Source organism: Strix uralensis, chromosome 20, assembly GCF_047716275.1.
Source record: "Strix uralensis isolate ZFMK-TIS-50842 chromosome 20, bStrUra1, whole genome shotgun sequence".
In the NCBI taxonomy this organism is placed as follows: domain Eukaryota; kingdom Metazoa; phylum Chordata; class Aves; order Strigiformes; family Strigidae; genus Strix; species Strix uralensis.
The window spans coordinates 10,010,279-10,037,872 of NC_133991.1; the positions used below are offsets into that span (position 1 = coordinate 10,010,279).

Sequence of the window (27,594 nt, forward strand, 5' to 3'; positions counted from 1 at the left end):
GTTTGGGTGGGTTTGTGTTTTGTTTTAAGGGGATGGGTTTTTTTTCTTGTTTTGTGGTTTTTTGGTTTTTGGGCAGTTTGGCTTGGTTGGGTTTGCATTTTGTGGGGTTTTTTTGTTTAGGGTTTGGAATTTTATGTTGGTTTTTTTTGTTGTTGTTTCAGTGGATTTGTGTTTTGCTTCGGGGGGAGGGTTGTTGTTTTAGGGTTTTTTTGGGTTTTGGGCAGTTTGGTTTGGGTGGGTTTGCATTTTGTGGGGGTTTTTTTGTTTAGGCTTTGGATTTTTTTGTTGCTCTTTTGTTTTGGGGGGTTTGTTTTCTTTGGTGGGTTTCTTTTTCGTTTGGGGGAGGCTTGGTTTTTTTTGTTGTTTTGGATATTGGGGGGAGTTGGGCAGTTTGGTTTGGGTGGGTTTTTTTGGGGGGGGGTGTATTTTTTTTGTTGTTTTGGTTTTTTTTTTTTTTTTAGTTTTGGGGTTTGTTTTGTTTGGGTGGATTTGTATTTTGTTTCGGGGTGGGCTTGGGGTTTTTTGTTTTGAGGTTTTTTGGGAGGATTTGGGCAGTTTGGTTTGAGTGAGTTTGTGTTTTGTTTTGTTTTGTTTTCGGTTGTTTGTTGTTGTTTTTTTTTTTTTGCTACCGCCTTTCCTTGTTTATCGTTTCGGGGTTCGTCTGAAGGGGGTTTGGGCTCTGCCCCCCGCTCCCAGCCCACAGCTCCAGGCCGGGCTTTGGCTGCGGCCGGCGGGGCGGGTGCGGCGCGGCGCCGCCAGGGGGCGCCCGAGCCCGCGGGGGCCGCCGGGGGGCGCGGCCGGTGCCGGAGAAGAGGGGGGGTGCGGCCGGTGCGCGCCCTTTCCGCTCCGTTTCCGCGTTGTCCCGCGGAGGAGGCGGGGGGGACACGGGGGCGGTGGCTCCGCGCCGCGTCCCAGCTGTGGCGGAGCCGGTCGGGAGTTTTGCCGGGGCCGGAGCACAGGTGGGTGTGCGGGGCGGGCGGTGCAGCGCGGCGGTGCTGGGCGGGCGCTTCGTGCGGAGTTTTAAGCGGAGTTTTAAGCAGAGTTTGAGGTGTTGGTATGTCCCAGCTGCCTGGATCCCCGCAGCGTAAACCGCGGTGTCCGGGGCCTGCGGGGTACGGCGCTTTCCCCGGGCGAGCTGGGGCGGGGGAGCGGCTTTGGGGGCGGGGGTCTGGGGCACCCACACCCGGAGCTCCACGGGTGGGAGAGTTCAGCAGCGAACGCTGCTGAAGGCCATCCAGGAGCACAGCAAGGCGAACTGCCCAAGGCTGAATTTAGGTGGAATTCAGCCCCCTGAAGGTAAGAGGGAGGAGCAAGCCAGAAGGGGGGGCGTTACAAGTGACGTTTTCCATCGAAAAAATTACCAGCCCCAGCGTGCTTTTGAGAGCTTGTGCGTGGTGTTTGGTGGGAACAGCCATGTGCATCTCGTGGCTGATGAATGGTCGCAGTTCTTCTGGGTGCTGTGACAAAGCATGATGGGTGCTGCTGTGTGTGCGAGTAGGAATGACGTGCTGTGCCCACCGCCGGGGTTTTCAGTCTGGTGCGGCTCAGGTCAGGTACTCCCCATGGCCTGGTCAAAGTCCATGGCTTTCTTTTTGCTTGTACCAACGGTGTTCAGGGTGATAAAGGTCTTGGAGTTATTGCTGGCTGTGTTTGTGTGGTGTTTTAGGCTTCCTAGGATGCCTAAAACCAACGCTCCAGCTGAAGGATGCTGAGAAAGGATAGTTCATCCTCCAGATGTGATGGCAGGCCTGTGGCTGGGAGCCGAGCTGGATGGCTACATTTTGGCAAGGTCTGGGGTCAGGCTGCTCAGCAGAGTTTGCTGGCCATAAACTGCTTTTCCTGGTTCACTTGAGGTTACTCATGAAATAGGCTGGCATGTGGTTCTCCAGCAAGGGATTCCTTGACAAATGCTGGGCTGGCCCGTGCTCAGTACTTCCCTCCTATGTCCGATTCTTTCTAAGAAATTTGACGCTTCTCTGGAGGCTGGGAGGTGCCTATTCCACTCTGCCAACCTCCAGCCCTAGAAGGCCTCCTGAGCTTTTTTAACATATCAGAATAGCGAAATGAGTCTCTCTAATTGGCCATTTAGATGCTAATTTGCTTCTCTTAGGCCTATGCCAGATCAACCTGCCCCAGAAGTGAGTCAGAAAGAGCCTGCTGTCTTCATGAATTATTCACTTTGCACAACTGCACCTGCCTGGCTGGGGATCAGAAGGAAATAAAGCCAAAGTCTGATAAATAAAGGTACACCTTGGCAGGTGGAAGAGTGCTGGCTTTCCTCCCCAGCATCATAGGGTGCTGGGGAGCCGGAAGACTGCTTTGCTTGGGCAAAAACTGGTTCTTGTATCAAGTTACCATATATCAAGTAGCCACGCTAATAAGTGCCTCTCATTAATACAGGATTGTTGGTACTGTATGTCGGTTTTCCTGTAGAGCTGATTTTATCTTCCCACTCCTAGGACTGGTATGGAGCTCCAGGGCATTGTATTTTATAAGCTCTTTAACAAGCTCTGTCTTTAAAGTAGTTAGACTTCTTGCCACTGCTGCTAGGATTGGGAAGCACCTCTGGTGTATGGGAACCTTCTTTGTTTACCCCCCAAACCTCATCCTCACTTTCCAAGCTGACTTTACGTGGTAATGACACCTCGCTTTCTATGTGCTGTGGCTGGTTTGTGTTTAGTTTGGGCTGGGCCAACCACATCCAAAACATGGTGCTGAATGAGGTTTTCCCTATTTTGCTGGCACTGGTACTGCTTTAGATTGAGCTTTCATGGTGAGACAGATGGGAGAAAGTCTGTCTGATTGGGTTCTGAAGTTGTTGTCCCAAAGCTTGCCAAGGTTTTGCGGTGTTTATTTGGACATTGTGTTTTCCTTGTCTCTGTTGGCCCAAGCCACAGAGCTGCAAGTCAAGTCTGATCGTATTGGATTCCTTGTGTCACCGGGTTCTCCATCTGCTGTTAAGGGCTTGTGCTGTTGTGGGGATTTGTTGCAGCAGGAAATGGCAAAAGGCTGTTTCTCAGCAGTGCCCCTGTGCGCCGGCCCAGCTCTCTCCCTTCCTGAGAGTGGGGAGCGGGAAGGGGATGAGGATCGCTTGGCTCCGCTGTTTGTGCTTCGTGCCTGCTTAGCCCCTATGAAATGTCGATGCAGGCTCCTTTGCTGCTGGAAGGGCTGACAAACTGCTAGTTGTAGGTGTGAAGGAGCAGTTCAAAGTGGTTTGTGTGTGAGAAAAACTTTTCTAAAGCCCTGATTAGGGCCAGCACTTGTACAGGCCCAGCTCTCCTTCTCTGGCTCTGAGACTTGGCCGTATCTTGAAAGTCAAGTGTGTGTCTTCTGCCACGCTTTTACAGCCTCAAGGGTTATTCTGTCGCTTTAAAATAGACGTGTGCTTTGAAATACAACTGTGGCAGTAGGATCTTTAAAACATGAGGGGAAGACTTGTGGCTGGACTAAATGGCCTTTCCCTGCCTGCTCGCACTTGTCTCCCTGCTGCGCCACTGGTGTTGGGGAAGAAAAGGGACTGGCCGGCGGTGGGTGGGAGGCAGAAGCTGGGTTAACCTTATCTATCTCTGCTAGTCATTCATCCTCTGTCATAGCAACAAGAGCAAACACTCACTTAGTTGCTAAGGTTTCCCAGGGATAATGGGGTCTGGTGCATGGAGCAGAGAGTAATTACACTGCCTCTTGGAGGGAGTAGCAGCTAAAAGGAAAAACAGGCCAGTGCGGTACCTGGTGCAAGCTGGGAGTCCTGGGGGAGGTGACGTCCTCGAAGCAGGCGAGTTAATTACACCAGCACAGCTCAGCTTGGGAATTGGGAACTTGTCTCTGCCCAACTGTTTAATTTTTATTTTTTAAACGAAGTATTTAAAAAAAATAATTGCCTAGTTAATTTCCTATAAAAACAAATTAATATAAACGCGAACTGCTTAGCTGAAATAACCAGGCAAATGAAAGCTGACTGGAGAGTTCCTTATGGGCCTGTGTAGGACATTTTTGTGTTTGCAGGGCTCTGAGGAATTAATGTTTCATGGGCACCTCTAATCAGCCCAGCTGCAGGAGGGCTCATGCAGGCTGTGCTTTCACTGCTGTGAGGAGCTGTTTGCCACCACAGTGACTACCTCAATGTCAACAAGACCCTTCGGTTTTAAATTTGATGTAGTCAAGGTGTTTGAGGTGGAGGAGTGGGGAAGGGACTTGATGTAGCAACGTGATGCTAAAAGTGTCCATGAGCTGAAAAAGCAAGCTGATAAATTTGGGACAGAAGAATGTTAAGGGTGTTAAATACAGAGCAACAGCCTGGCTTAGGGAGTGCATGATCCAGGAATCTCTGGGGGCTGGGAGGGTATTCTGGAAAAGTATGTGTTTTGCTCTGTTCTTATACTCTTCTTTAAGCATCTGCTCTAGGAGCTGGTCAGATGCCAGATACTGTGCTCACTGTGCTCTGTTATTAAGGTTCCACACCTTCCACTAGCCCAGATTGCCCAAAGCCCCATCCACCCTGGCCTTGAACACTTCCATTTCCTGGGCAACCTGTTCCCCTGAAGTCATGTTCTCAGGTGCCTTGGTCTCTGGCTGCAGAGTGCAAGTCTCATCGTGGAGGCAGCAGAAGCAGCGCTACGTCAGAGCCGCAGGCAGAGATGTGCTCAGTTATGCCTCCTCCGAAATGCTCCTGGCCCCATGCACAGGGCTGGCTCGCCGCGGGCAGCACTCCTTCCTTGCAGCGCTCCCCTTCTGTGCCAAGGGCAGCCAGGTGGACTCAGATTTAATGAGGTTTTGTTTCACATGACTTCCTCCATCATAGGAGAGGAACAAACAGGTGGAGTGTTTTTAAAGCAGGTCATAGAGTATTGATAAGAGCTCCCTTTTAATTCTTAATTCAGCAGAATCTTGGAGTGGGAAGTTTTCTTTCTGTAACATTGAGTACTTGTGCTTCCCCTTTATTCTGTATGCATTGTACTTGCAGCGAGGCCAAGAGCTGTGGATTTTTCTTGCTCTCTCACCTCTAGAGACTGGCTGCTTCTGCCCTTTGTTAGCTTGTTGAGAGGAGCAGAGGACGGGGAGGGGATGGCTCGGTGAGGTAGGTGCTAACTGGAGTATTTTTGAGAGAGAATGCAGTAGAGGCTGACTGCAAGAGAGGGATGTTTCACCACAGCCCGTAGAAGTGACTCCCCAGGCTGGCGTGGGTTTGCTATCTTGGTGTTTCTGATGAGGCTGATTCCACCGTACTTCTTGTCCTGTACAGAGATAAGAGGGAGGATGCTTCATGCCTTCCAGATTCTGGTACCATTTCTCTGTGGCATTGTTCCCATGGCTGTGCAAGATATTCTTTTCCCTCCAGCCCTGCTAGTGCTCCTGTTTCTGCCCCAGTAGACTGTGGCCTGCGCTCCCGTGTCATTCTTGTTTCCTTCTCTGAGGTAGTTGTGTCAAACCACACCGGGTTTTTTTCAGAGGCAAAGTTGCAAAGCCACTTGCAATGCCAGTTTACATCAGAGGGAGCAGCAGACACCCAGTACTGCCTAAAGAAAATGCTCCTGTAAATATTTTAGGGAATAATCTCTTTGAAGACTGTTTTGGGATATGATGGATCTCTAGGCTGTGTTTTGTTTTGCTTCTCTCTTTGCAGATGCTGCTCAGGCAATGGTGGAGAACAGAAAGCGTATGCTGAGTAACAAGAGGCAAAAGAGCATGACATTGCTTGGTTTTTTTCAGTCCTGCTGAGAAAAGTGCACTGTGGTATGAGGCTGGAGAATGTGTTTAGGTCTCTCCTGAGAAAAATGCTTAGCTGATGGGCTCTATTGTGACTTGCCTTCGGCTCTGTTAGAGCAGATAAAGCTCTGCAGAGGAGGGGCAGATGTATTCAGCATTGCTTTCCACCCTGAAAGCACAGCTGCTGGCAAAGCCAACTCCTCTGCCCTGACCGTGGTGTGGGGCTCACCTCCAGCTCTAGGTTTTATGCTAAACATCCTGCAGCTGCCAAGCATCGGTGTGGTTGTGTGCATTCAGCGTCGCCAGCGGACACTGAGTGTGTGGGCTGTGCTGTTCTTCAGGTGTGCGAGAGTGGGAGGGAAGAGTACATGGTATATCTGAAGAGTAATTTAATATATGCATTTGTGTGGGGGGCTATATGTGCATATAATCCTGTAACAACACATCACAGGCTTGGAAAATCTCTGGAAAATCCCAGGTTAGCCATTCTGTGTGAAATTGGACTTTCTCTCTGCTTCTAACACTGGCCCGGGGGCGGGAGCCTCCGTATTCTTTTGCTGTGAATGCTTGATTGCTCCCCTGCGTGTGAGCTGCTGTGGGACGTGTGGGGGGACTGCGTTCTCTCCTCACTTGAGATCGTGAAGAAGATGAAAAGAGCAGGAGGTGTTCTGGGACAAAATGGAAATGCAAGCCCACGGCATGTATGGCACTGAGCAGAGCAGGGAAAGTAGTTGGTAAATTGAAGATGCCAGGGTTCAAGGGTTTCTTCGAGGGATCATCCCTTTCAAAAGCGATCACCTTAACTAATGTAGCAAGGGTTTAAAAAATTGTGTGTGACACTTCTGTCTGCCCTTCCTGTCTCAACCATCTTTGCCAGACCTCTGCTGCAGCCTCCCATCTCCTCCATGCCTCACTTCGCTGTACAGTTGGACTGTGCTGCTGAGCATTATGCTCAATTGTTACGAGTCTTCACCCTTTTTATACATCTGTCCCCTTGCACTGAAAGAAATCTGTGTTTCATGTGGAATTCCTCCTCTCCTGCATATTGTTTTCAGACTCTCTCAAGAAATTGGATGGTTAAGAGAGGAGGGAAATGGTTCGTTGTGACCGTTTTGGCTCTCGAGGCTGATGTGGGGTTTGGCAGGAGATAGCTGTCAGTTCTCTAATACGGGTTAGCGTTTCTGTGCCGGCGGGTGAGTGCAGTGTGTGTGGCACATGTGAGCTCAGCGTAGGGAGAGGGAGATCGCTTTGCACAAGCTGCGTGCCTGCCTGGGTAAGAGGGCCAAGGCCGTGCAGCCTGTGATGCTTCCGAGCCTGGCACAGAGCAGAAAGTTCTGTGTGTGCTGACAGATAGCAAGCGTAGGTGCAGCATGCTGAACCACGAGCACTGCTGGGGGAAGTGTGCTGTGGATTGAGACTGGAACATGTGTTTTCTTGGGAACTACTGCACAGTTGGCAGGTGATATACCTTGCCTGCTATAGTATTTGATATGTGTTTGCCAAACAGCATTAAACATGTTATCTCGGCCCAGCAGGTAGGGTTTCAAAGCTGGCAAGTGTCTGTTCTGGGGAAGGTAAGTATTAGTACCTGGGAACTTATGCATTAGGGCTCGTGAGACACTTGCTCTGCTGGAGAGCAAATCCAGCTGGAGAAAAGCTCCGAACATCAAGACTAGTTTTGCCTCCACTGAAATCTTTTGGTTGCGCCTGTCCCTTGGTGCTTTTTGTTCATCTGAGCAGCTGGTAGGACTCAGAACTGCTTAGCTGCAGAGTCTCTCTTGGGGATGCATTTCTCCCATGAGTGTGTGGAAGCTGGCTCTTGTTGCCTTTACTGATCAGTTCACTGGGGAATTGTCATTGAACACAAGGAATTACTGGTGTGACCATGCTGGTTATAGGAGCCACAGTAGGAGATTTGCTGCAAGAGGTGCTGTCTTAAACATCAGAGAATGCAAACAAGCTGCTATTGTAGGCTGTAGTTATAAATATCAGGCTATTATGGAGGCAGTTTTAATGAACGAAATGACTTGCCACTATTCATGCTGATTGTCGCGTGGGTTTTTGTTTGTTACCCCATTAAGAGGTAAAAAAAAGCAACTACCTTCTTTGTGTCCTTTAGAGTGGCTTGCTTTGTCAGTACTGCAGCGTTGGGGCTCTAGAAGTGATGGGGCAGAGATTATTCTTACAAACAGCGCTTTTCTCTAGTTTGAAATGAAAAATCAGAACTGACAAAGGGTCCCTAGCTTTTTTTCAGAGTACCATAAAATCTAAACTTGCAGCCTTGCCTTCAAGGTATTTGAAGGTATTTATTGGCTTATATTTTATGAGGACGGTGGTATGTTTTTATCGCTGTCTGTGGGTGAGAGTCTGTCTACTTCCACGGTGTGTGGTGCCAGCAGATCACCTCTGTTTTGCTTGCCAGAAGAGCGGCCTGTCGGGATGGTTAATAAGGCTGTGCCAAGTGCTGCCCTGAGCCTTCTTGAGGGTGGAGTGGCAGCTGTGCTCAGTGCTGTGTTTGCTTCTTACAGGTGTGATCCCTGCCTCTCCTGCCCAGCCTGGTGCCATGGCTGACACGATTTTTGGCAGCGGGACAGGCCAGTGGGTATGCCCCAACGACCGGCAGCTGGCACTGCGTGCCAAGTGAGTCCTCACCGCCCTCCTCCTCTCCTTCCAGCCTCAGCTCTGGCCTGAATGGTTTCCTGGAACTGCGTGAAGCACTGGCCTCGTCCACAGGGGTTTGTCTGTCACGCAGACCCCTTTGTACCCCAGAAGTGTGCCCCTGGGGTGTGACAGGAGCCTGCTAAGCTAGGGCTCGGTGCTTGGCTGCTGCTCGGAGCTGCCAGCCTGCAGTGGAGTTTGCAGCGGGGCTGGTGTATGGTGGGAGGCCATCCCACCAGCCCTCCCCTGGGTGAGAGCAGGGGCTCGGAAGCAGGCTCGTATCTCTGCAGCACCCTAAATATAATTGATAGCATCCCCCAGCTGCCAGCACTCTTTTGTTTTAGGAACTTGTCATTTGATCTCATTTTCCCCTGAAGTTAAATTACTGCATAACCTAGACAAAAGGGATGGAGATGAGTCAAGCGCTAGAATTGCATTTGTTTCTTGGATGCTTTCCTTCTCTGGCAGCCAGTACCATGCCACTGCCACCTCTGCTCTCGTCTGAAACTCTGGGGTCAGCCTGCTGCAGAGTGTTAGAAAATAGGAGGTCACCCTGTGTCTGAGAGGACTGCCTGACTGTGAACAGTGCACACCACTGCCACTTCTCCAGCCTTCACCTGAAAGCCTCATTATCAGCTGTGTCTGATAGTGCCCTGCATTCTGCTAACAGCCCTGACTTTATCCAGTGACCTCTAAACCCCTACTGAATGGTAATTAATTGAGCTGTGAAAGCTCCCACCCGTCCCCAAGTGAGCTAAGGAGATATGTCAGCTGCTGTGTGTGAGGCAGGGAGGGAAGTGACTTGCTGAAGTCCTTGTGCAGGGGCTTAGACCAAGGGAGGAAGCTGCCAAATTTTTATTTCCAAGCGTGCCTGGTGATTTGTGTGTTTGAACTGAGGACCTTAGAAACATGTGATCTGGAGGGAGGAGGGTGCGGGTAATCCCCATGTTCGGGAGTCTGTTGGCGTTTGTGGTGTCTGGCATCAGCACCCATTTATGTAAGGGTACTCCTAAGATAGCCAGCCCTGGATGCACTAGTTTTCCTTGCAGGCAGAATCAGACAGGAGCGAGGACATAGAGTGGTAAAATACAGACTGGAGCAGAAAGGGGAATGAGAGGGCAGAGGGAGACAGCGTAACACTCTGCTGCTGGAGGAGTGACGTGGTGATCTGGTCAGTGAGAAGAGACTCCTGCTTTGGGCGTTAGCCAGGGAACAGACTTCTCTGGTGCAAGGCTGATGTGGGCTCTGTGTTCCTGGCAGGTTGGGCCTGTGGGGCAGGGCAGGGGTTTTGTGCTTTCCTTTCACAGCTTAATTCTTACCTCCACCCCCTCCCACAGGCTCCAGACAGGCTGGTCGGTGCACACGTTCCAGACTGAGAAGCAGAGGAAGATGCAGGCTCTGAGCCCGGAGGAACTTGAGGTCATTCTGGAAGTCATCCGCAAGGCGGAGAAATTGGACATCATCGAGCAGCAGCGCATTGGGTACAGTCACGTTCATTTGTCCCCTTCCCTCAGAAGGAAAGGTCAGCACAGACAGAGGAGTGGCTCTCCTGGCTGCCTGAGCTCAGCCTCCATCAGTCAGAGCATCCCTTAGGCCAGTTATTTTCCCCTCCCATGTTGCTTGTTTGGAGGTGATGAACATTGGGAAGGATGTGATGTGTTCCTTCTCTCCTTTCTCAAGCCTTTCTCGTGCCTTCTTTGAGCCTTTGGGCTTGCTGCGGTTGCAGCCACTCACACAGTCCCTGGTAAATGCAGCCTGTGCTGAGGCAGCTGCCCCGGTGGCTCTGGAAGAGGCTGGGGAAGGTGCTGAGCTGTGCAGCTGCACCCATGGCTGGTGGACAGTATGGCTTAGAAGCCGCTGATGGCAGCGCAGCCCCATGGGATTTTGCCTGGAGCAATGAATGAGTTTATGTTCTAGTTGGCTGAGCCCTCTGGAAGGGGTTTGCTAGCTTGAATTATTTAATTTATGGGCATCCTTTTGCTGCTGCAGATTTCCATTTGCTTTCAGTCCTGCTGGAGGTCTGGCCTCAGCGGTGTCTGTGATCGTCCCACACTGACTGCCTTTAAAGTTGGGTGGTCCTGCAGCATTTCCCAGCAGTGTTTTGTCTTCGTGAGACAGGAAACCCCAGTGACTCCCAGCCCGTGTCCAGCAGGCCCAGCTTCCTGCCCCTGCGCTTCGCTCTGTCCCTGTGCAGTGCACGTTAGCGAGTGCTAACGAGAACGGACAGTGATGTTTGTGTGATATATGGGAGACCCCAGCAGCCCCAGAAGCAGCCAGTGAGCCCAAGGGACTGAGCGTTCCTGTGCAGTTGTTGGTGTAGCTGCAGAAAGCGATCGTCTTGCTGTTCCCGTGCTGAAGCATTCTCTGAAATGCCATTGTTAACTCCTGGGAGTTCTCTTGTGCTAAAGTCAAGGATCATAAATCCACTAATGATGGCTCAGCCTGGCTGTGCTGTCTGACCTCATCACCATAGGTAGCACCTCTTTCAAACAGACCTTGCCTTCCTCTCAGTATGGGACTTGGTTGATGGGACATTAGCGCTAATGAGAACGGGGTTGCATGGATGGCAGGATTGCGTTTCGTCCCTGAGCCGCATGCACACGCATGGCTGCAGCTGCTCGCTGCCTCTGATAAATGGCCTGCCTGTTACTGTCCCCATCGACAAATGGATGCCTGAGGATTGCCAAGCAGTGATCTTATGACAGCAGCCTTGCTCTGCATGCTCTCCACATCCTGCATCCTAATTGCCTATCCTGCCTTTCTTCCCTTTCGTAGTCCTGCTGCTACGGACATTGTGCATACATATGTGCTTCCTGCCTTCCAAGTGGGCTGTTGAATGAAGCAGGGAGCAGTTACTGGCTTTCCTGTACTGCAGCTGGGCTCATTTTGGTCTGATGGCTTCAGTCTGGCCTTCCTGTTTCTAGTGGGATGTGAGCAAGTCATGTGCTTGCAGTGCTGTTTTCAGGGAGTATATGTAGAAATGGAGCAGGGCTTGGCAAGTCTAACTCCTCTGCCCTTTCCTGGTGCTGTCTGACTTGCCCTGATCTGAGCCCTTAAGGCTTTTCCTGCTCAACAGACAGGAAATCAGCTGCTGAGACTGCATGGCCCCAGTGACATTGAACTCCTGAAGGCTGTAGGATCAGGCCCTTCTTGAGAGCTGTCTGCCCTGCACCCCCTAGCCGAGTCAGGCTTCTCAGTGGTATTCACAGTTTTAATTATTCTGGGCCTGGTGAGTGTTGGTAGATTGACTTAGAGGGGTTTGTATCCCCTGAAGAGAAGAGCAGCTGATAAGAAACATCGAGTGCAGAGACTGAAGTGAAGGTATGTATTGTCCCAGCAAGGGGCCCAGAACTGCACAGAAGCAGCAAAGGTAGGCTGAGTCTGGAGCGCAGGGCTGCAGGTTTTTGGCATGCCTCAGGACCACGCGCTTCGACTTCCAAGGTGGGTGCTGTGACCTCTGCTCTGCCTCTTCCCCTGCAGGTGCCTGGTGGAGCGGCTGGAGAACATGAGAAAGAACGCGATGGGGAACGGCCTCTCGCAGTGTCTGCTCTGCGGTGAACTGCTCGGGCTGCTGGGCAGCACGTCGGTCTTTTGTCAGGATTGCAAAAAGGTGGGTTCGGTCACACAGGTTCCTGCCTGTTCCTGCTAGCAGATCTGTCTAGGAAAGGCCACCAAGCCTCTTGGAAGCTAGATTGTTCTGCAGAGTTAGCTTATCTTAGCCCCACTTGTCTAGGTCAGTGCTGTCAGACCAACGGGTTTTCTCTTGCACCCTGGTTATCTTATTCCTCAGGATCCTAAAGTGCTTAAATTGCACTTAGTGCTGAGGTGGGGTGCATCAGCCCCTCCCCTGCATCTCCCACTCTGGACTTCCAGAGTGGGAGAAGGGGCAGAAATGTACAGCCATCAGAGGCAGCTCCTAAGAGTCTGTGTGCTTTACTCTTGTTTCCTGCAAGGTCTGCCCTTAGACCTTCCAGTAACGCCTCTGTTCAGAGGACTCAAGTCCATCTTCAAGTTCCACACCAGTGTAAGGTATAACCACTGACACACAAATTGGCCCGTGCATCAATGACTGCCTGTGTTTGTGTATGTCATTGGCAGGACTGCACAGGTGCTGTTTGAAAGGCAGCATCAGTTTTCAGGGAGGCTGCTGTTCTGTCAGCACCCTGGGGGACGACTGTTGCTTCTAGACTCTGCAGCCAAGGGGTTAATCTGCATTACTGTGGAGATGATGATCTCCAAGGCAACCAGCCACCTTATCCTCCCTCTGCTGGGAGGCTGCTTTCCCTGCACTTGAAGCCCGTTTTTCCCTGGGGAGGTACCTCTGTAAGTGACTTTGTCTCAGCGTGTTGCCTGGGGAGAGGTGACGGTACCTGCGGGGTACAGGAGTGTGGCTTGACTTGCTGGTGGTAGGGTGGCAGGGAGCAGCCTGTGCTGACTTGTCCCTGGTGGGTACCGGAGCCAAGGAGACACTTGCCAGTGTCACCCACCCTGTCACTGAGGAGATGTCCCGTGGAGCCCACAGGACACCGCTGAGTAAAACCTGCTCCTTTACCGTACAGTGTTGGCACCTCTGTGGTGAAGCAGCGATGTGGGCCATGATGGAGAACCTTTCATGCTGGCACTGCTGGAGTTTGAGAGATGCAGTTTTCATGTAGAGCAGGCTGCCAGGCTGGGCCCGCACTGGTCCACAGTTGGCTACAACCCTGCTGGGCTTAGAGCTCTTGTACAAGAGGAAGAGAGGTGGGTGCCCCTTGCAGTCAGAACTGAGGTCCCAGCATCCCTCCATACGTGCTTGCTGGGCAGGGACCTGCTGTGAGCTGTGCTGCCTTTGCTGTCAAGTGAGTTTCTCCACTGGATCCAATTTTCAGAAGTATAGAATCACAAAATGGTGTGGGTCTGAAGGGACCTTAAAGATCATCCAGTTCCAACCCCCCTGCCACAGGCAGGGACACCTTCCACTAGCCCAGGTTGCTCAAAGCCCTGTCCAACCTGGCCTTGAACACTTCTATTTCCTGGGCAGCCTGTTCCTGTGTCTCACCACCCTTACAGGGAAGAATTTCTTCCTTATACCTGATCTAAATCTACCCCCTTTCAGTTTAAAACCATTACCCCTTGTCCTCTTGCTACAGTCTCTGATAAAGAGTCCCTCCCCAGCTTTCCTGTAGCCCACTTTCAAGTGCTGGAAGTAGCTTGACTGAAGCAGGGGTTATGCAGAAGATTGCTTGTAAGGCAGTGACGGGGAAAGTAAATGCAAATCTTTGAATCCCTGGGTCCTAAGCCAGGGAGAAAGTAGCTTTTTAGGAAGGGGTGGGGAAGGAAGCAGCAGTAAGGTACTGGGAAGTGAAAGGTCTGGTTTGAATGGGAGCTACAGGGCAGCTCTCCTGGAGAGGAGCGTGGGCTCTGTGCTCTGGTGAAGGGCTGGGTGGCAGACAGCAGGCAGTTAGCTGCTTCCTGCATTTCAAGCATGTGGAATAACAGGATGTGCTGTTTTCCTGCCTTCTTCCCATGGCGATTCTGCTCTCACCTTGTCAGAAGCCAGCTAGGTCACATTGCCACAGTGCTTTCTAACCTCCTTCCTGTGAGCCCCGTACACTAATGAGGAGGCAAAATCTGATTCAGACACTTCCTGCTCTGTTGCAAGTAGTACCCCCCCCCCCCCCCAGCTAGTGAGGCTGTGTGAGCCCAAGGCTCTGGGAGGGCTGTGACCAGAAAACCCCAGAGAAGGGCTGTTTGGTTTTGTTTTTTTTAATGGTTATTTCCTTTTTGTCTGGAGTCTGTTGGGCAGTTCAGGAGCATTCATATCCAGGCTGATTTAAGGTGAGACCCTATATTCCAGTGTGCATTTTGCAGCTGCTTTCAGCTTGGGTGCACTTTTCAGCTGGGTGCAAGCTCAGGACAATGCTGAGTGGGTGCCCTGGGCTTCTCCCCTTCCTGCTTTTTAATGTTGTGAAGTGAAATCAGGGAACAGTCAACCCTTCGGCAGAGCACATGAAGTGGACTGTTCCTTTAAGTTTCTTCCCTCTCGTCCAGGGATATCCATCACTCGTGCAGTGCTGTATGCAATAAGCAATGACTTGTCAGGGAATTATGGATTTTTAAAGTTCATATTTTTCTTGCTAGCGTTGCTCTGTTACCATCTCATTGCAGACTGTTTGATTCAATAACAGGAATTGTTGTAATGATGCATCTGAAATGTAGCAAAGAACTTAACCTTCAGCAAGTCCCTTCTGCTGAATAGAGGTTCTGTATTTCTTCTAGCCTCATGGATTTTCTAAGTTCTACTTTCTGTTTTATGAAGAATGTTTTTAATATTAGTTTTTATTATCTTAGAAATAAATACATTATGGCAAGACAAAGATGTATGCAAATCCAGATGTGTTAGCAATAGCAGCAGTTAGACAAAGCATAACGTGTCATTTACCATGCAGAGGGTATCAGTATCATGTATAAAAGGTGAAGTATTAGTAGAAGAAAGTGCTTTATCTTGTATTTAATGAGGAATGGAGTTGCATTTAATGTCCTTGATTTTTATGTCTTCTTCTGAGGGGTTGTGAGTGATGCTCAATTTTCCAGCTAGTCTACAGAGAAGGGGAGGAGGAAAGCCCCGGTTTACATTGGAACTTTCAAAATTTATAGCTAGAAATAAAATCACTTGGAAACTTCCACTAGAGGGAGTGTTTGAATGTGCTATATGTGTGGGGATTGGGATCTTTGAGGGTATTTAAGATTGAGTTGCTCCCTCAGATTTTGGTCTGAGGGAGGGAGAATGTGGGGTGGGTCAGGTGGCATCTGCAATCCCCCTCGGCTTGGATGACGCCACGTTGAGTATTGGTGCACCAGCCCCAATAGGTTGTTCCTTATTTCTCTGGGAGGATGAGGGCAAGGACAGGAACAGAGAGATGGAGAGGAGCACCAATCTCTGCGGGGCTGCTGGTGCTGCCTCCTGCTTTCTGTGCAGCTTGATTCAGGGACAGACCAAAATAGTTGGGTGTGTTTATTCATGCAATGAAGCCATCACCTCAGGAACCGTTGTTTTGCCGCTCTCCTTCTCCAGACGTGGGCACTGAGGGCTCAGTGAGCCACCGAGAACTTCATCCCTGGACACAGACCTCCTGTCTCAGAGGAGGAGCAGCCTGATTAGGGGGATATGTAAAACCTTAGCTGGGGAGATTAAATTCACATGTCTCTCTAAGCAAGGTTTTTGCTCTCCAGGGCCCTCTTGTGAGTGGCTTTTGCTCTGTGAGGATCAAAGAATTCATCCAATTTCTCATTCAAGCTGTAAGCCAAGCCTGATACACATCAGCTTCATTATATAATATTAGGTGATTCAGGTTGTAAATGGCTTGTAATGCCAGCGGAGACATGAAAGTTCCCTTGTGCAGCAATAGAGGCCGTGTGGCGCTATCAAGCATTCTGCTCAGGAAATGTGCACGTAGGCATGGTTGTGCCCGCTTCCTAAGCAACCACAAATCAATAGCTGCCAAGTACATGCTGAAATGGAGGGGAAGCCATGGGGTTTAAGACTACGTATGCAAGGGAAGGGAGGAGAGGATTTCCAGTCTTGCACAAACTTGCTCTTGTTTTATACTTGCTGCTTTTCCTGCCACAGTGATTGAGTTTTAGGGTTTAGAAGAATTAAAAAAACCGCTCTGGAAATACGCCTGTTGGTCACGGGGTTTGATTTGCCCTGTCCAGTTCTCTTCTTGTCCTGGAGTCAAGGGCTGTGCTGTAGATTTGCCTTTGTCTCATGTCCATATAGACCTCAAGCAGCTTCCTGTGATCAGTGGTTCTCCAGGATAAATAAGAAAATCATGCCATGTTTAGGTTTTTTAAGGAAAGCAAAACAGAACTATTCTGACAGATGCTTCTTGACCTTCTCTCTCCCAAGGGCTATATGGCTGTGGGGAGTTGCTAACGCTACTTTTTGTTCCCCCCGCCCCCCCCTTGTTTCAGAAAGTTTGCACCAAGTGCGGAATAGAAACCTGTGGAGCCCAGAAACGTCCTCTTTGGTTGTGCAAGATCTGCAGTGAACAGAGAGAGGTAAAACACAACTGTGGAGAGATGGGGCTCAGCAGCATGCGCCTACCTGCCCCAAGTCTGTGCTGAGTGTGCTTCCCTGTGGCTGCGCACTTGGAGGGGAGCTTGGGATGGGGTTTGGGAGGCTTGGCTGGAGGCCTGGCAGGCTCAGTGAATACACACAGTGGAGACAACTTTGGTTTGTGAGGGGGTGGAGGGTAAAAAACACACCAGCCCCTGCAGCCTGTATGGCTTTGTGGAATTTTTCTAGTTATGGTCATAAAGAGACTGTTGCCTTCCGCTGCCACGCTCTTTCTCTCCTAGCTCAGTAGCAAATAAACTTGGCTAACACTGGTTCTTTAATACAGCTGGAGAGATCTAGAGCATAGCTGCAATATTTGTCCCTCTAAAAATAACTAGGATTGCAGCTTTTAAGTCTGTTTTCCTCCCTGCCTGCAAAATCCTGTAACTTGCCAGTGTGTGAGACTTCTAATGCAGGTCTCTAAATTTTTATATCCTTCATCCTTAACTTTACACTGCAAGAAGTAATGGCCTGCCTCAATTCTTGTCTGCCAGCCAGCATCCACCAACATCAGGGCTCTCTGCTCTACAGTGAAGTCAGTGAATTTGTTCTGTGATTACAGAAGGATTTTCACTTGTTCCCATCAGTTTATTTTGGGCTTTTGCATGTGGTCCTTGGACATCAATCCAGTGCAGCTATTTCTGACCACTGCAACCAACTGTGAAACCTGGGTGCTCTGCTAAATCGATTTTTTGAAGTGTAGTGAGAGCATTTGTGCAGGTGTTTGAGATGCTGAAGTTTTTTTATATTAGTTGTGTTACATAGTAGGGGATTGTTTGTGTGGGAGCAGTTGCAAAGTTCATGTTCAGGTAAGCTGAAGGGGGTACATGGACACTGCCAGCCTTTACCTTTTGAGCAGCAGTGTGGGTGTGGGCCCGGCAGGCAGAGAGCATTCCAGCTCCTTGGATGTTGCTAATAATTTGATACGCGGAACCGTCCAGATGTTTTGAATTCCAAATGAAGGTCCCAAAATAGAGAGTGAGGCAGGTCAAGATATTTCTGTGTTCTGCAGGGAGATGTGTATGGGACTAAAATTGACTTTATTTCTTTTATTCTGTTCTTTCTGTAATTTTCTCTCATCCCACACTGTATAATTGTGGGGATTTTTTCTTATTTCTTATAAAAACAATGAGGACCTGTGGTCACTGGACAGAGAATAATATTAACCTGTTCAGTAAGTGTTACATGTGGCCAGTGTGTGAGGGTACAGTAACCTTCAGAGCTCACTGTCTCTGTGAAACCTGAGATATGGCCAAAGTGCTTCCCTAATGAAAATGGATGGAACTTTCTCCTCTTAGACTAACTAAAAAATAGCCTCATCTTACCTCCCAGCTCTAAGCTTCATCTTTATTTTTTTGATTCTCTTAAAGGTTGGTTCAGGTCTGTCTCCTTCCTTGTTTGCAGTAGTGCTGGTGCCCTGGCCAGGAGAAGGTTGGAAGGGTCACAGTGTGGACACGCAGTCAGGCATCAAGTCATACATCCCCTCTGTCTTCCCACAAGCTCTGCTTTTATTTTGGGGGAAGGCAGGGAAGCATTGAGAATTAGAAGCCTTGAGTCATGTCAGCCAGGGCAAGGAAGTTGAGGCAATATCGGAATAAATGCCTGGAAAGTGGCTTTGATAGGTCTTCCCTAAGAGTCTGTGTGAGGAAGAGTCTCTTGGGCCTCAGGCTGATGGCTGGTACTAGTGCAGTTCCTGAAGCGGGTTCAGGTGTTATAATATTACAAGGCATGCGCTAAATTACCAGGTTTCTTTTATGGGCTTGTGTTCACGACCAGTTCCTTGTAGCCGTCTGTTTCTGTGGTCTGGATCTGTCTTGTATTGCCATCTGCTCTGGACCAAACCCATTTGGCCACGCTCTTTCTTGAAGGTTATATGTGCTATCAATGAGTGCAGATGGATGTCTACTCTTTGGGATCAGATATTCTCATTTCTAAGCTCTGAATCCCCTGTATGGTAAGTATCAGGCCTATTTTATTTCCTGGGATCCAGGCTGGGAGCTTCGGGAATGCACTGAAGTACTTTGGGTTGTGTGATGCAGTAGCAAGTCAGTATCACCCTTGTTCTCTCCCCTTCTGAATGCACAGCGTGACTGAGCAAGGTTCTCCTTTAGCCCCTGCCAGCAAAACACATCCTTGAAGTAGGCTTGTCCCAGGCCACAGAGCTCTGGCAAAACCTCCCAACTTGTCAGGCCCCTAAACCTGGCCAGCTCTAGCGGGCGAGTGTCTGATGCTGGTCCGGAGTGCCCCCCCAGCAGGAGTGATGAGATGTTGTGTTTCCAAGCGAGGTGATTCCCTCCACATCAGCACTTTGATCGCCATCTAGTTTTCTGAACCACTGCTCAAGCTATTCAGGCATGATATTTATGAAGCTCTGAACTCTGTTAGTGAGAGACTGTCAGGCACTGAAGTGAGAAAGGGAGGTCGTTCGGAAACCTGGATGGGCTAAGTGATGTTGGCTAGAGTTAAGAAGTGTCACCGGGCTGGGACAAGAGCCTGGGACTATAATTGTCCCCTTTAGCCTCTGCCATGCACTGAGTGAGCACAGGAGTCTTGTGGCCCACTGGGATCTCAAGCCAGGATGGTGGGTTGGACATTCACATGTACGAGCTAACAGCTACAGGGTGTGGCATTGATCATACATGCTAAAGCTTTCATCCCTCCATCTTCCTTGTTATTATTTATCCCTGTAGGCTTGATTTAAGCTAGCATAAGTTTAGTGACATGTGGTAGTCATCTCCCCCTTTTGCTTTGTGGACAGAATCTGTGCTGGCTTCAGTTATGATTAAATTGTCCATATGCCTGGGTCAAAATGAAGACCAAAGTAACAAGCTGTTGTTTACATCAGTGTTTCAGCTGGAGTTGAATGCTTGATGCCCATAGATCCCTTTGGGAATCCCAGCCTCAGCCATTCAGAAGTGTTCTTTGCTGCTTTCTGTTTCCTTGAAAACCTCCACTGGGAAGGCAGTGCTGCATAGCAATGAGGAACAAGTTGCTCTGACACTGTCTTATTTCTGGAGAGTGGAGGTGATTAATGGATTCTGCCTGCTGCCTGCGTCCCAATCATCCAGAAGCAAAACAGCGCGTTTGGCAGCACTCGAGCTGCCGAGCATGATGTGTGCATGCAGGGTGAGGGTCTCTGAGCTGCCAGAGAGGCACGGGGAGGAAAAGACTGTGTTCTGACGTGGCTGGGACTTGACAGAGCCTGGATGTTCCTACTGGCAAAGGGAACATCCCCAAGGAGCAACAGACATTCCTGCGTCCTAAGTGCATCTCTTCCTCCTGAAATAAGATAGACCTCATCTGCTTTAGGCCAGAACTGGCCTCCAGGAGATACCACTTGTTCCAGCTGTTTGCAGAAGTGTCTGTTGAAAACCCCCTTTTCTTCTTCCAGGATTCTGTGGATGTTTTCCTTTGCAATGTCTTCTGAGGACAGTAGAATTAAAGCGGGTGTGGATCGTGTTTTATTGTTCCTGCAAGCAGGGGTAGAGGCAAGTTCAGTCAAGCTCACATTCACTTTCGAGGGCAAGAATCTCCCTCCCTTCTTCCCTCTCCATGTGCCGCATTGCCTTTCTTGGCTTTGCATCTTGCATTGCCTTTCTGGAGACTGAGTGTGGAGGGCTGATGCTCCTTGGGGCAGTCCTGTTTCTGCATGTGTATGAAGTCCCATGGCATGATCAGGGACACTGATCCCTGATTGCAGCAAACGCTGGCCACAGGTTTGCAGTGAGCCTGTTCGCTAACTTGGCAATGAAGAGCAGTGACGCGCCCACAGGGATGAGAGCGCAGGGCAGAAAGGGAGCAAGTCCTCCAGCAAAATGGGCTTATTGCAGCGACTGTCAGAGGAGCAAAACTGCCTGAGAGGAGCTGTGGTGGGCCTGTGTACAGCTGGAATGATTCCCTGCTGCCAGGCCTCTGGCAGAGCACGTGAGCCTAATAACAGCTCGGGCAGCAATGCCCATGTTAAATTAGTCACATGTGGCTGAAGTCAGCCTGTCACCTCCTGGCCTGAAGGGGAAATGGGACCTGCTGTGTTTTGTCAGATCCCTGCCCAGCCATTTACCTCTCTGCACAGCCTTGTTTTGACTGTTACCACCAGGTTCTGCAAAGCACCTTCCTGAATTACCACTTTATTTTTTTTTATGTCCATAATTAGCGATGCTATCATCGTAATTAAAATCCTCTTGGAAGCGTTCACGCACATTTACATTTGAATTGACACATCCAAAATTGTAGTGATAATGAAAACAGTTTAAGTAGGGTGGGGGGAGATAGCTTTTTTTAAACCCCATTGAATATGAAAGAGAGTGTCAGCTATCAGGGACCTGTTAAAGTTTTAATTTGCCCCCTCTGCTACACTTTCCCTTTAATTTCTTCTCCTTCGCTAAACGGCGTTTTCATGGCTGGCTGCATTTCTTGGTTTATCACAATAAACCATGCAGAGGAAGAAGATTACTGTGCTGGAGGAAGAGAGTTGTCTCCTCCCCTTTTGCCCCCAGGGCTTCCCTTTTCACATATACACTCATACGATTTTGAACATTAAAAACCCACATAGCCCAGGGTTATTCCTGCTGGCATGATGATTTCTTGGTGAGATACCATACTGATGGAGAGGAGTGTTTATTTTGGGTGACTCTGGATTGAATCAAAGTGATGTGCACCTGTTTGCAATTCAGAGAACTCATCAATAGCCTGCCATATTATTTTTGGGGGGTGGTAGCAAGTGATTAGACTCAAAATAGTGTCCTCTAGAATAGAGCCACAGGCAAAAAAAGAGGCCTGATTGAGAGGGGAATGATAAATTGCTGAAGGCTGGCAGCCATTGCAGCTTGAGAAACGTTGGGGTCAGAGGTGCGATAGATTTTGCTATTCCGGAAACAAAGCTCCGAATAGCAATTTTACTGCCTTTTAATTTTCTTCATCCTCAAGTGCTGAATGTGGGAGTTGACAACAGATTGCTGTAAATAATGTAATTGGAAATCTCTGTGTTATGGAAAAGCAGATGAATGCAAATAACGAAGCTGAAGAGCGCTTGCTCTTTCTCCCTGCCAGTGGTTTGCAGTGTGCCAGAGCCGTGGTGGAGAGCTGGGAAAAAGTGAGTGTGTGGGCATGTGCTGCGTGAGGACAATGGCAATGACGTCCTGCCAGCTTGGTTGCGTTTGCAGGTGCCTTTCTCTTCATTCAGCATTGAGGCCCACGAGAACCTGCTCCCCCGCCTTTTGGCTGCTGGGGGATTGAGCCGGTAACGCTGGTGTCAGCCTGGGAAGCTGAAGGTAGCTGTTCTCCTCTCGCACAGCCCTGTGAAGGAAAGGGGCTGCAGAATGAGAACAGCTACTGCGTGGTGAGAAATAGGTGGTAGAGCAAAGTGTGGCTTTGCAGCAAAGATCCTTTCTAAGCATCTCTGGTTAGGGGACTTGTGACTTGGTGAGCGAACTCTGGGGGGGCTGCAAGTGTTTGTTACGATTCCTTCAGCCTTGATCCATCCCTTCATTGGCAAGTCCTAATGTTTTCTCCGTTTAGGAGTTGTTTTAGCACTTGTATATTCATAGAAGGGAAAGAGGAGGGAGAAGTTTGAGCAGTAACGTGCATTTCACCAGGGCTTCTCCGTTAGGTCCCATTTACAGGCTGCACTTGAATGTGCTAGATAAAAATACGCATCTGCTTTTGACTGTCTCATCCTGTAGCTATAATGATGGCTTGATGCAACTTTAATAGGAATATTGTCAGGGTTATAAAAGACATTGAGCTCTCTGGACTTGCTATGGCCATGGCTGTTAAATTGGTTTGAAGTAATAAAAAAAGGAGTCTGTTGCTAAAGTAGCTCTTCTCCCCCGTGTTCTCCCCTGCTTTGCTTTAGGGTAGTTTAGGTGTCAGGGGAGGCAGAAGGACAGGAGCCTGAAGGAAGTCAATATTTAGCATGGATTTTGGTTGTGTTTAGCTGGGCCAGTTTGAGAACAGTGGGCTGGGGACAGCTGCAGCCCGTGAACTGTGGTGTGGCAGCTCTGTCCTGAGCCACACGCTGGGCCACCCCATCCTGATCTGGTGTAATGCAGATACAGATCTTTACTCCTCTCTGTCAAGCACTCAGAGCAAGAGATGATCAATGTTACTTAAAATTGGGTTGTTGTAAGAGACTGGAAAGGGCTGGCTGTCCCGCTTGCTGATGAAATTCCAGCTTAGGCTGCCATGGGGGCTGGATTTCACCTTATGTGCCAAAAGGACCGGTGGGACCAAAACTCTCTCCTCCTTGGAAAGAGTGAACTCCTGCTAATAAACAGTAGTTTTATTCTTGAAGTCCTGTTATAGATTTATTAATTTAAAATCAAGCAAGAACTTTGCTGTCAGGCCACTCTTGCGATCAATGAAACTACCATCAATAGCAGTCAGCAACATCGATTTGTTTTGATGCATGGATGCTAAAACTGACCTGTGTGCCCATGTGCAGAACAGGACGTGAGCTGCGATTGTTTCAGATGGGGCGTGCTGCTAACCTGGGGGGAGCAGAGGTACTAAATTATCATAGGGGAGAACATCTTGCTGCAGCTATTTTAGAGCTGATCTCAAATCAATTTCAATGCTGCGGTAATGAGACCAAACTCTATTAGAAGCACCAATTCAAAGTGAATATGTATGCATAGACTCAATTTTATACTAGTATTACTACATCAGAGCTGGGTGTATTAAATCGTTAACACTTTCTATAACTGGACTTGCTTTGGGGTAGTGAGAAACCTGGGGGTGACCAGCCTTTTCTTACAGCAATCCTTGCTGTGTCTGATTGGTTTTATGGTGTGCCTAAATTGTAGTTCGCCTGAAGATAATAGGTCTCTTCAGTGCTTCAAATTAAATTACAGATGTTGCAAGGTCTGTTCAGAGAATGACTGCAAGAAAAGGTTGCTTCCTCCCCGGCAGTTTGTGCAGGGAAGCTACGTGTGGCCCAGCTACCCAGTGTGCATAAGGGGCTGACCTGCCCTCCCCGAGCCATGGCGCTGCTCAGGGCGCAGACCCCGTGGCTGCGGTGGTCCCTGGCCTGCCCGCTGTGTCCTGCCTGTGCCGCTGCTCCCAAGGCCTCCTGCCTTCCTGAGACAAGGGAGACCAGGGCTTGCCCAGCCTGCAGCTCCTCCATTGCCTGTGTTTACCTGAGTTGCAGTGGGCTAAGCTCCAGGTGGAGATGTCTGTCCCAGACTGAAAAAATGTTGTGTTTCCCGATTCTTGGTTTTGCAGGGATAGCAGAGCACGTCCTTCCAGGGTCTCTGTGCTGAGCTGACGTGTGCTGTTGTACAAGCTGTACCAAATGCTGCGGAGTCCCAGCGTGCTAGCAGAGGGGACAGAAGGTGCCCTGTCAGCTTGTGCCTCGACTGGCTGGGTCACTGTTTTGGCTGTTTGCATGCTGGTGAAGGAGCTGCCTGCCAAGGGCCCCTTTGTAGAAGAAGAACTTGCAGTCTTTTCTCATTTGGAGAACTGGCTTCCCAGCTTTTCGCTTGGATGGCAGACTCATCATCCTGCTGGGCTGTTACCCAGCAGGAAAATGGTGTAATTGCAGGGTGCTCTCACCTCCTGGTTTCTAGATCCTTCTGTGGTGCACACGAGCATCTGTCTTGCACTCCTACAGTAACTGACATGTGTTCTGGGTCACAACAATGCTGTGTTTTCTTCTGCTGGGTGCTCCTCTTCTAAAGAGCATACTACCAGGTTCTTCTCTGAGTTCAAATCGCCTTCACTTGGCTTTCAAGACCCCAAACACAGATTTTTAGCTCTCTGTGTTGATGGCTCTGGTCTAGGAACCAGACAACCTGCTGAGCAATCTCCTCCCATCAGTGAAATGGTGACAGTGGTGTCCTGCTTTTTGTGCCTGCATAAGAAGAACTTCTCATGAGTGCCAGGTGTTGTCACTGTCCTCTGCTTTGATTAAGCCCTAAATGCAAATTGCAAACGTATTGCTGTAATTAGGGATATCTGCATTTGCACCTGTTGTCATTATGCTGGTACTATATGCAAAATGCTTTGGGAACTTGGAGTAGAAACACTGATTATCTCCTTCACTCTGAATGGAAGTGCAAGGTTTCTACCCCCCCTGCATGAAACAGAAAATTATATTCTTACTATATTAACTTATTTTTGCCCTGGCTGTCTCATTAGCTCATTATTAGACTGCTGGAAGGCACAAAAGAATTAGGTTTTTAGAGGCCATTTCTCCTTCTCTGAGCTGCCATCCTTTTCCCTTCCTCTGGCTCACAACAGGCTTTATATTAAATATACTTAATAAAGCTCCTTCATCATAAGCTGCATTAAAACTGAATTGTAGAGCAGAGAGTGTTCTTACAGGAGATATTACAGTTTAGCGCTCGCAGTCTGTTTCCTGCTGCAGATTCAGGTTATTTGAGTATGGTTCTTCCTGTTCTGGGGTTTTCAAGCACGCTCATTAAATGATCCGGCTTAGCCTGAATCGCTCTGTGGAATGAACATCAAGGTTGTGCCGTTCAGTATGGCATGGGGCAGCGTTTCTGCTGTCCTGGCGTTGCCACCTGCACCTCCAGCTGCTGCTGGTCTTTGACTCTCAGAAGAGACCCAGACTGAGGGACCTGGCCCAGGAGGAGACTTGTCAGGATTTGCTGCCCTTCCAGCCAGGGCAAGACTTGTTTTACTCTAAGCAGAGCATGTGCCTGGGGCTGTTGCCACCCATGGCATGTGCCAGCTCTCTCCAGGAAGCTTTTTCTTTTTGTGGATTCCCAATGGGAAAGCAACAGATGCAGAAGCTGAACTGCCTGCTGCTTAGTGCAGGCCAGGGAACTTCATCCCGATATCCTTGTAGTAAGCCTGGGAACACATGTTTGACTCAAGCATGGCATCAGAGAAACATCTAGTCCTGACCTGGAGAATATAAGCAGTTCTGTGGTTTGCACAATCACCCTCTGCTCCTCCTCAAATCTGTGGCTGTTGCTCATTAGAATTTGTGATATTTTTTTTTTAGTGGTGGAAGAAGGACTGAGGTGAAGCTAGGCTGACAAGGTGTGGGGAGGAATTTGGGATGCTGTGGTAGTTGCAGAGTGAAAGGGAACTGCTGGTCTCTGAGCTGGAAGGCTTGCCCCTGCTGTGTTTGAGTGAGGTCAAGGTAGCTCAGAGCGGGAGCTGGGCTGAGCTTGATGGGGACCCCGTTTAGTGCTGGCTGTGCTCTCTTCTTATAAAAACTCAGGCTTAAGGTGGTGTGTGTCTGTCTCTAACAGGTCTGGAAGAGGTCTGGTGCGTGGTTCTACAAAGGGCTGCCCAAGTACATCACACCTTTGAAGAGCAGCAGCAAACCCAGCGAGCTGCACTCGCAGCCTTGGCAAAGTGAACCAGCTGTGCCGGAGGCAGAGAGCGTCGGGACCAGCCGATCCTTCACCTGGGCCAGGGGAAAAGGTTGGTTATCTGCTGGGTTGGGTTTTTTTAATGCTATGGTATGTTTTTCAGGTTTCACTGTTACTTAAGTGCACATTGGTGGCCCAAACTAGCCCCAGTCCTCCTAGACTCCTTGTCCTTCAGTCCCCCCTTGCTTTCCTCTGTTCCTTGCAGCCTCTGCTGTTTTGCTGGGGCTGCCAAGGGAGGGATGAGCTGTGAAGCAGACACCTGTCTGCAGTCGCAGCCCAAGGAGCTCCTCCTGAACTACGTAGGATGGTGCCACTGATGGACATCATTGTGCATCCAAGGTTGACAAAAGGCTGGTCTTACTCCCTCCATGGGGCTGCTTGCTCCTTGCTTCTGCTGCTCTACAGAGCCCCACTGGGCAGATACCTCACGTCAATTTGAGGTGGGTTAGAAATGACACCACCAGCATCTCCCTGGGGTCTTCCTGGAGCCTGGAGCAAGTGGACAGAGATCCTCTTCTCCAGTCAGTGGGCAGGAGCAAGCTGATGCTGGCCGTGTCCTTTTGTGCCTCACTCCCTGAGCAGCTGAGACTGGCAAAGTGTGGATCTCCTTCCCCAGGCCTTGGAGAGGGGGCTGAGGTTTGCAGCATGGAGAGCTCAAGGCTGAGTTGTTCTTTAAATGTGTCTCGGAGAAGCTGTTGATTAACTTAGCCCTGTGCAGGGCTGGGGTTGGAGCACTCACAAGCCTGAAGGTTTATTAAGCTTCAGCACTCACATCCCTGTTCTTTGAGGTAGACCTTGATTGAAGTAGACTGTTGTATCACATGTGGCATCTTGGATCGCTGCTGCATCAGATCCCATTCACAGCGCTGCCTTGTAGGGTTTTTTCCCCCCTTCTCTTCCACCTGCCCACCCCATTGTTGCTTGTGTGCTCACTTCAGTGCTGCGCCCAGAACCAGCTGGGGGGAAACGGCAGCTTGGCACTGAGGAGCTGAGCACTCGGGGTCATTAGCACAGTGACGGATGGATGTTGCAGAATTAAAGCTGCTGCCAGTCTGCTTTGATTTCTCTTCATTTCTCTCTGGTGTGGATTAGAAGAACTGCTTGGTCTCTCTCTCCTTCTGTCTCTTGCTATTAGATCCCTTCAGTTGGAGAAGACCTCTTCAGTGTACCAGCAGCATACCCTCTTCCATATCAAGATAAATCTTATCAACAGTGCAGGGGGAAATAACCTTTTAATAAAGAGGACTCAGGAGAGTCTGGTTTACAAACTCTCTTCAGGCCCCAGCTAGGAAAGCACTCCCAGACCTACTGTAACTTTTCCAATTAAAGACAAATTAGATCAAAGTAGATGCTTGTGCTTCCCTCCAGGAGACGCTTGGAAGGAGTTGTCTTAGCAAATGAACCGACTGATGAGGTATTTTCAGTTCACATGATACAGAAAGCATTACAAGTCAAAGGTGTTAGGCCCAGACCTGGCCTGCTTTTTAGTTCAGCTTTTTAGTTGAGTTTTGTTTTGGGAGAAGGCCTCCCCCTAAATACTGGCAGGAGCAGCAAAGGAGCAGGTGGAGGACAGCAAAGTGGCATTTGGTAAGCTTCGATGTGGGTGATGTGCTGCCTTTCTCCCTGTGCTCTGATTTTTGGCTGGCTGCTGTTTTACGGGTTGGATAATACTAATTTATGGTTTTATTTTCTGGTGCTTTCTTTCCTTATTGCCCTTCTTTGTTAGGCCACCTGTCCTCTGGACAGCTTTCAATGGGCACTGTGGGCTGTAATTCATTCCTGAAGCTGGGA

General features: G+C 49.4%; 1 protein-coding gene across 4 annotated transcripts in view; it reads left to right on the forward strand.

The window, feature by feature from the left end:
* Window positions 1-845: 845 nt before the first annotated feature.
* Window positions 846-27,594, forward strand: part of RPH3AL (rabphilin 3A like (without C2 domains)) — a 40,373-nt gene continuing 13,624 nt past the window's right edge. Inside the window, exons 1-6 of one of the 4 annotated variants that reach the window (XM_074889912.1) lie at window positions 846-959; window positions 8,232-8,343; window positions 9,699-9,842; window positions 11,842-11,971; window positions 16,315-16,401; window positions 25,681-25,855. In XM_074889912.1, the coding sequence (XP_074746013.1) occupies window positions 8,267-8,343; window positions 9,699-9,842; window positions 11,842-11,971; window positions 16,315-16,401; window positions 25,681-25,855 (613 nt within the window). In that variant the 5' untranslated portion in view covers window positions 846-959; window positions 8,232-8,266. Of the gene's footprint in view, window positions 960-2,195; window positions 2,245-8,231; window positions 8,344-8,975; window positions 9,072-9,698; window positions 9,843-11,841; window positions 11,972-16,314; window positions 16,402-25,680; window positions 25,856-27,594 lie in introns of those variants that run through there. The other 3 variants (XM_074889909.1, XM_074889910.1, XM_074889911.1) reach the window with 3 other exon arrangements.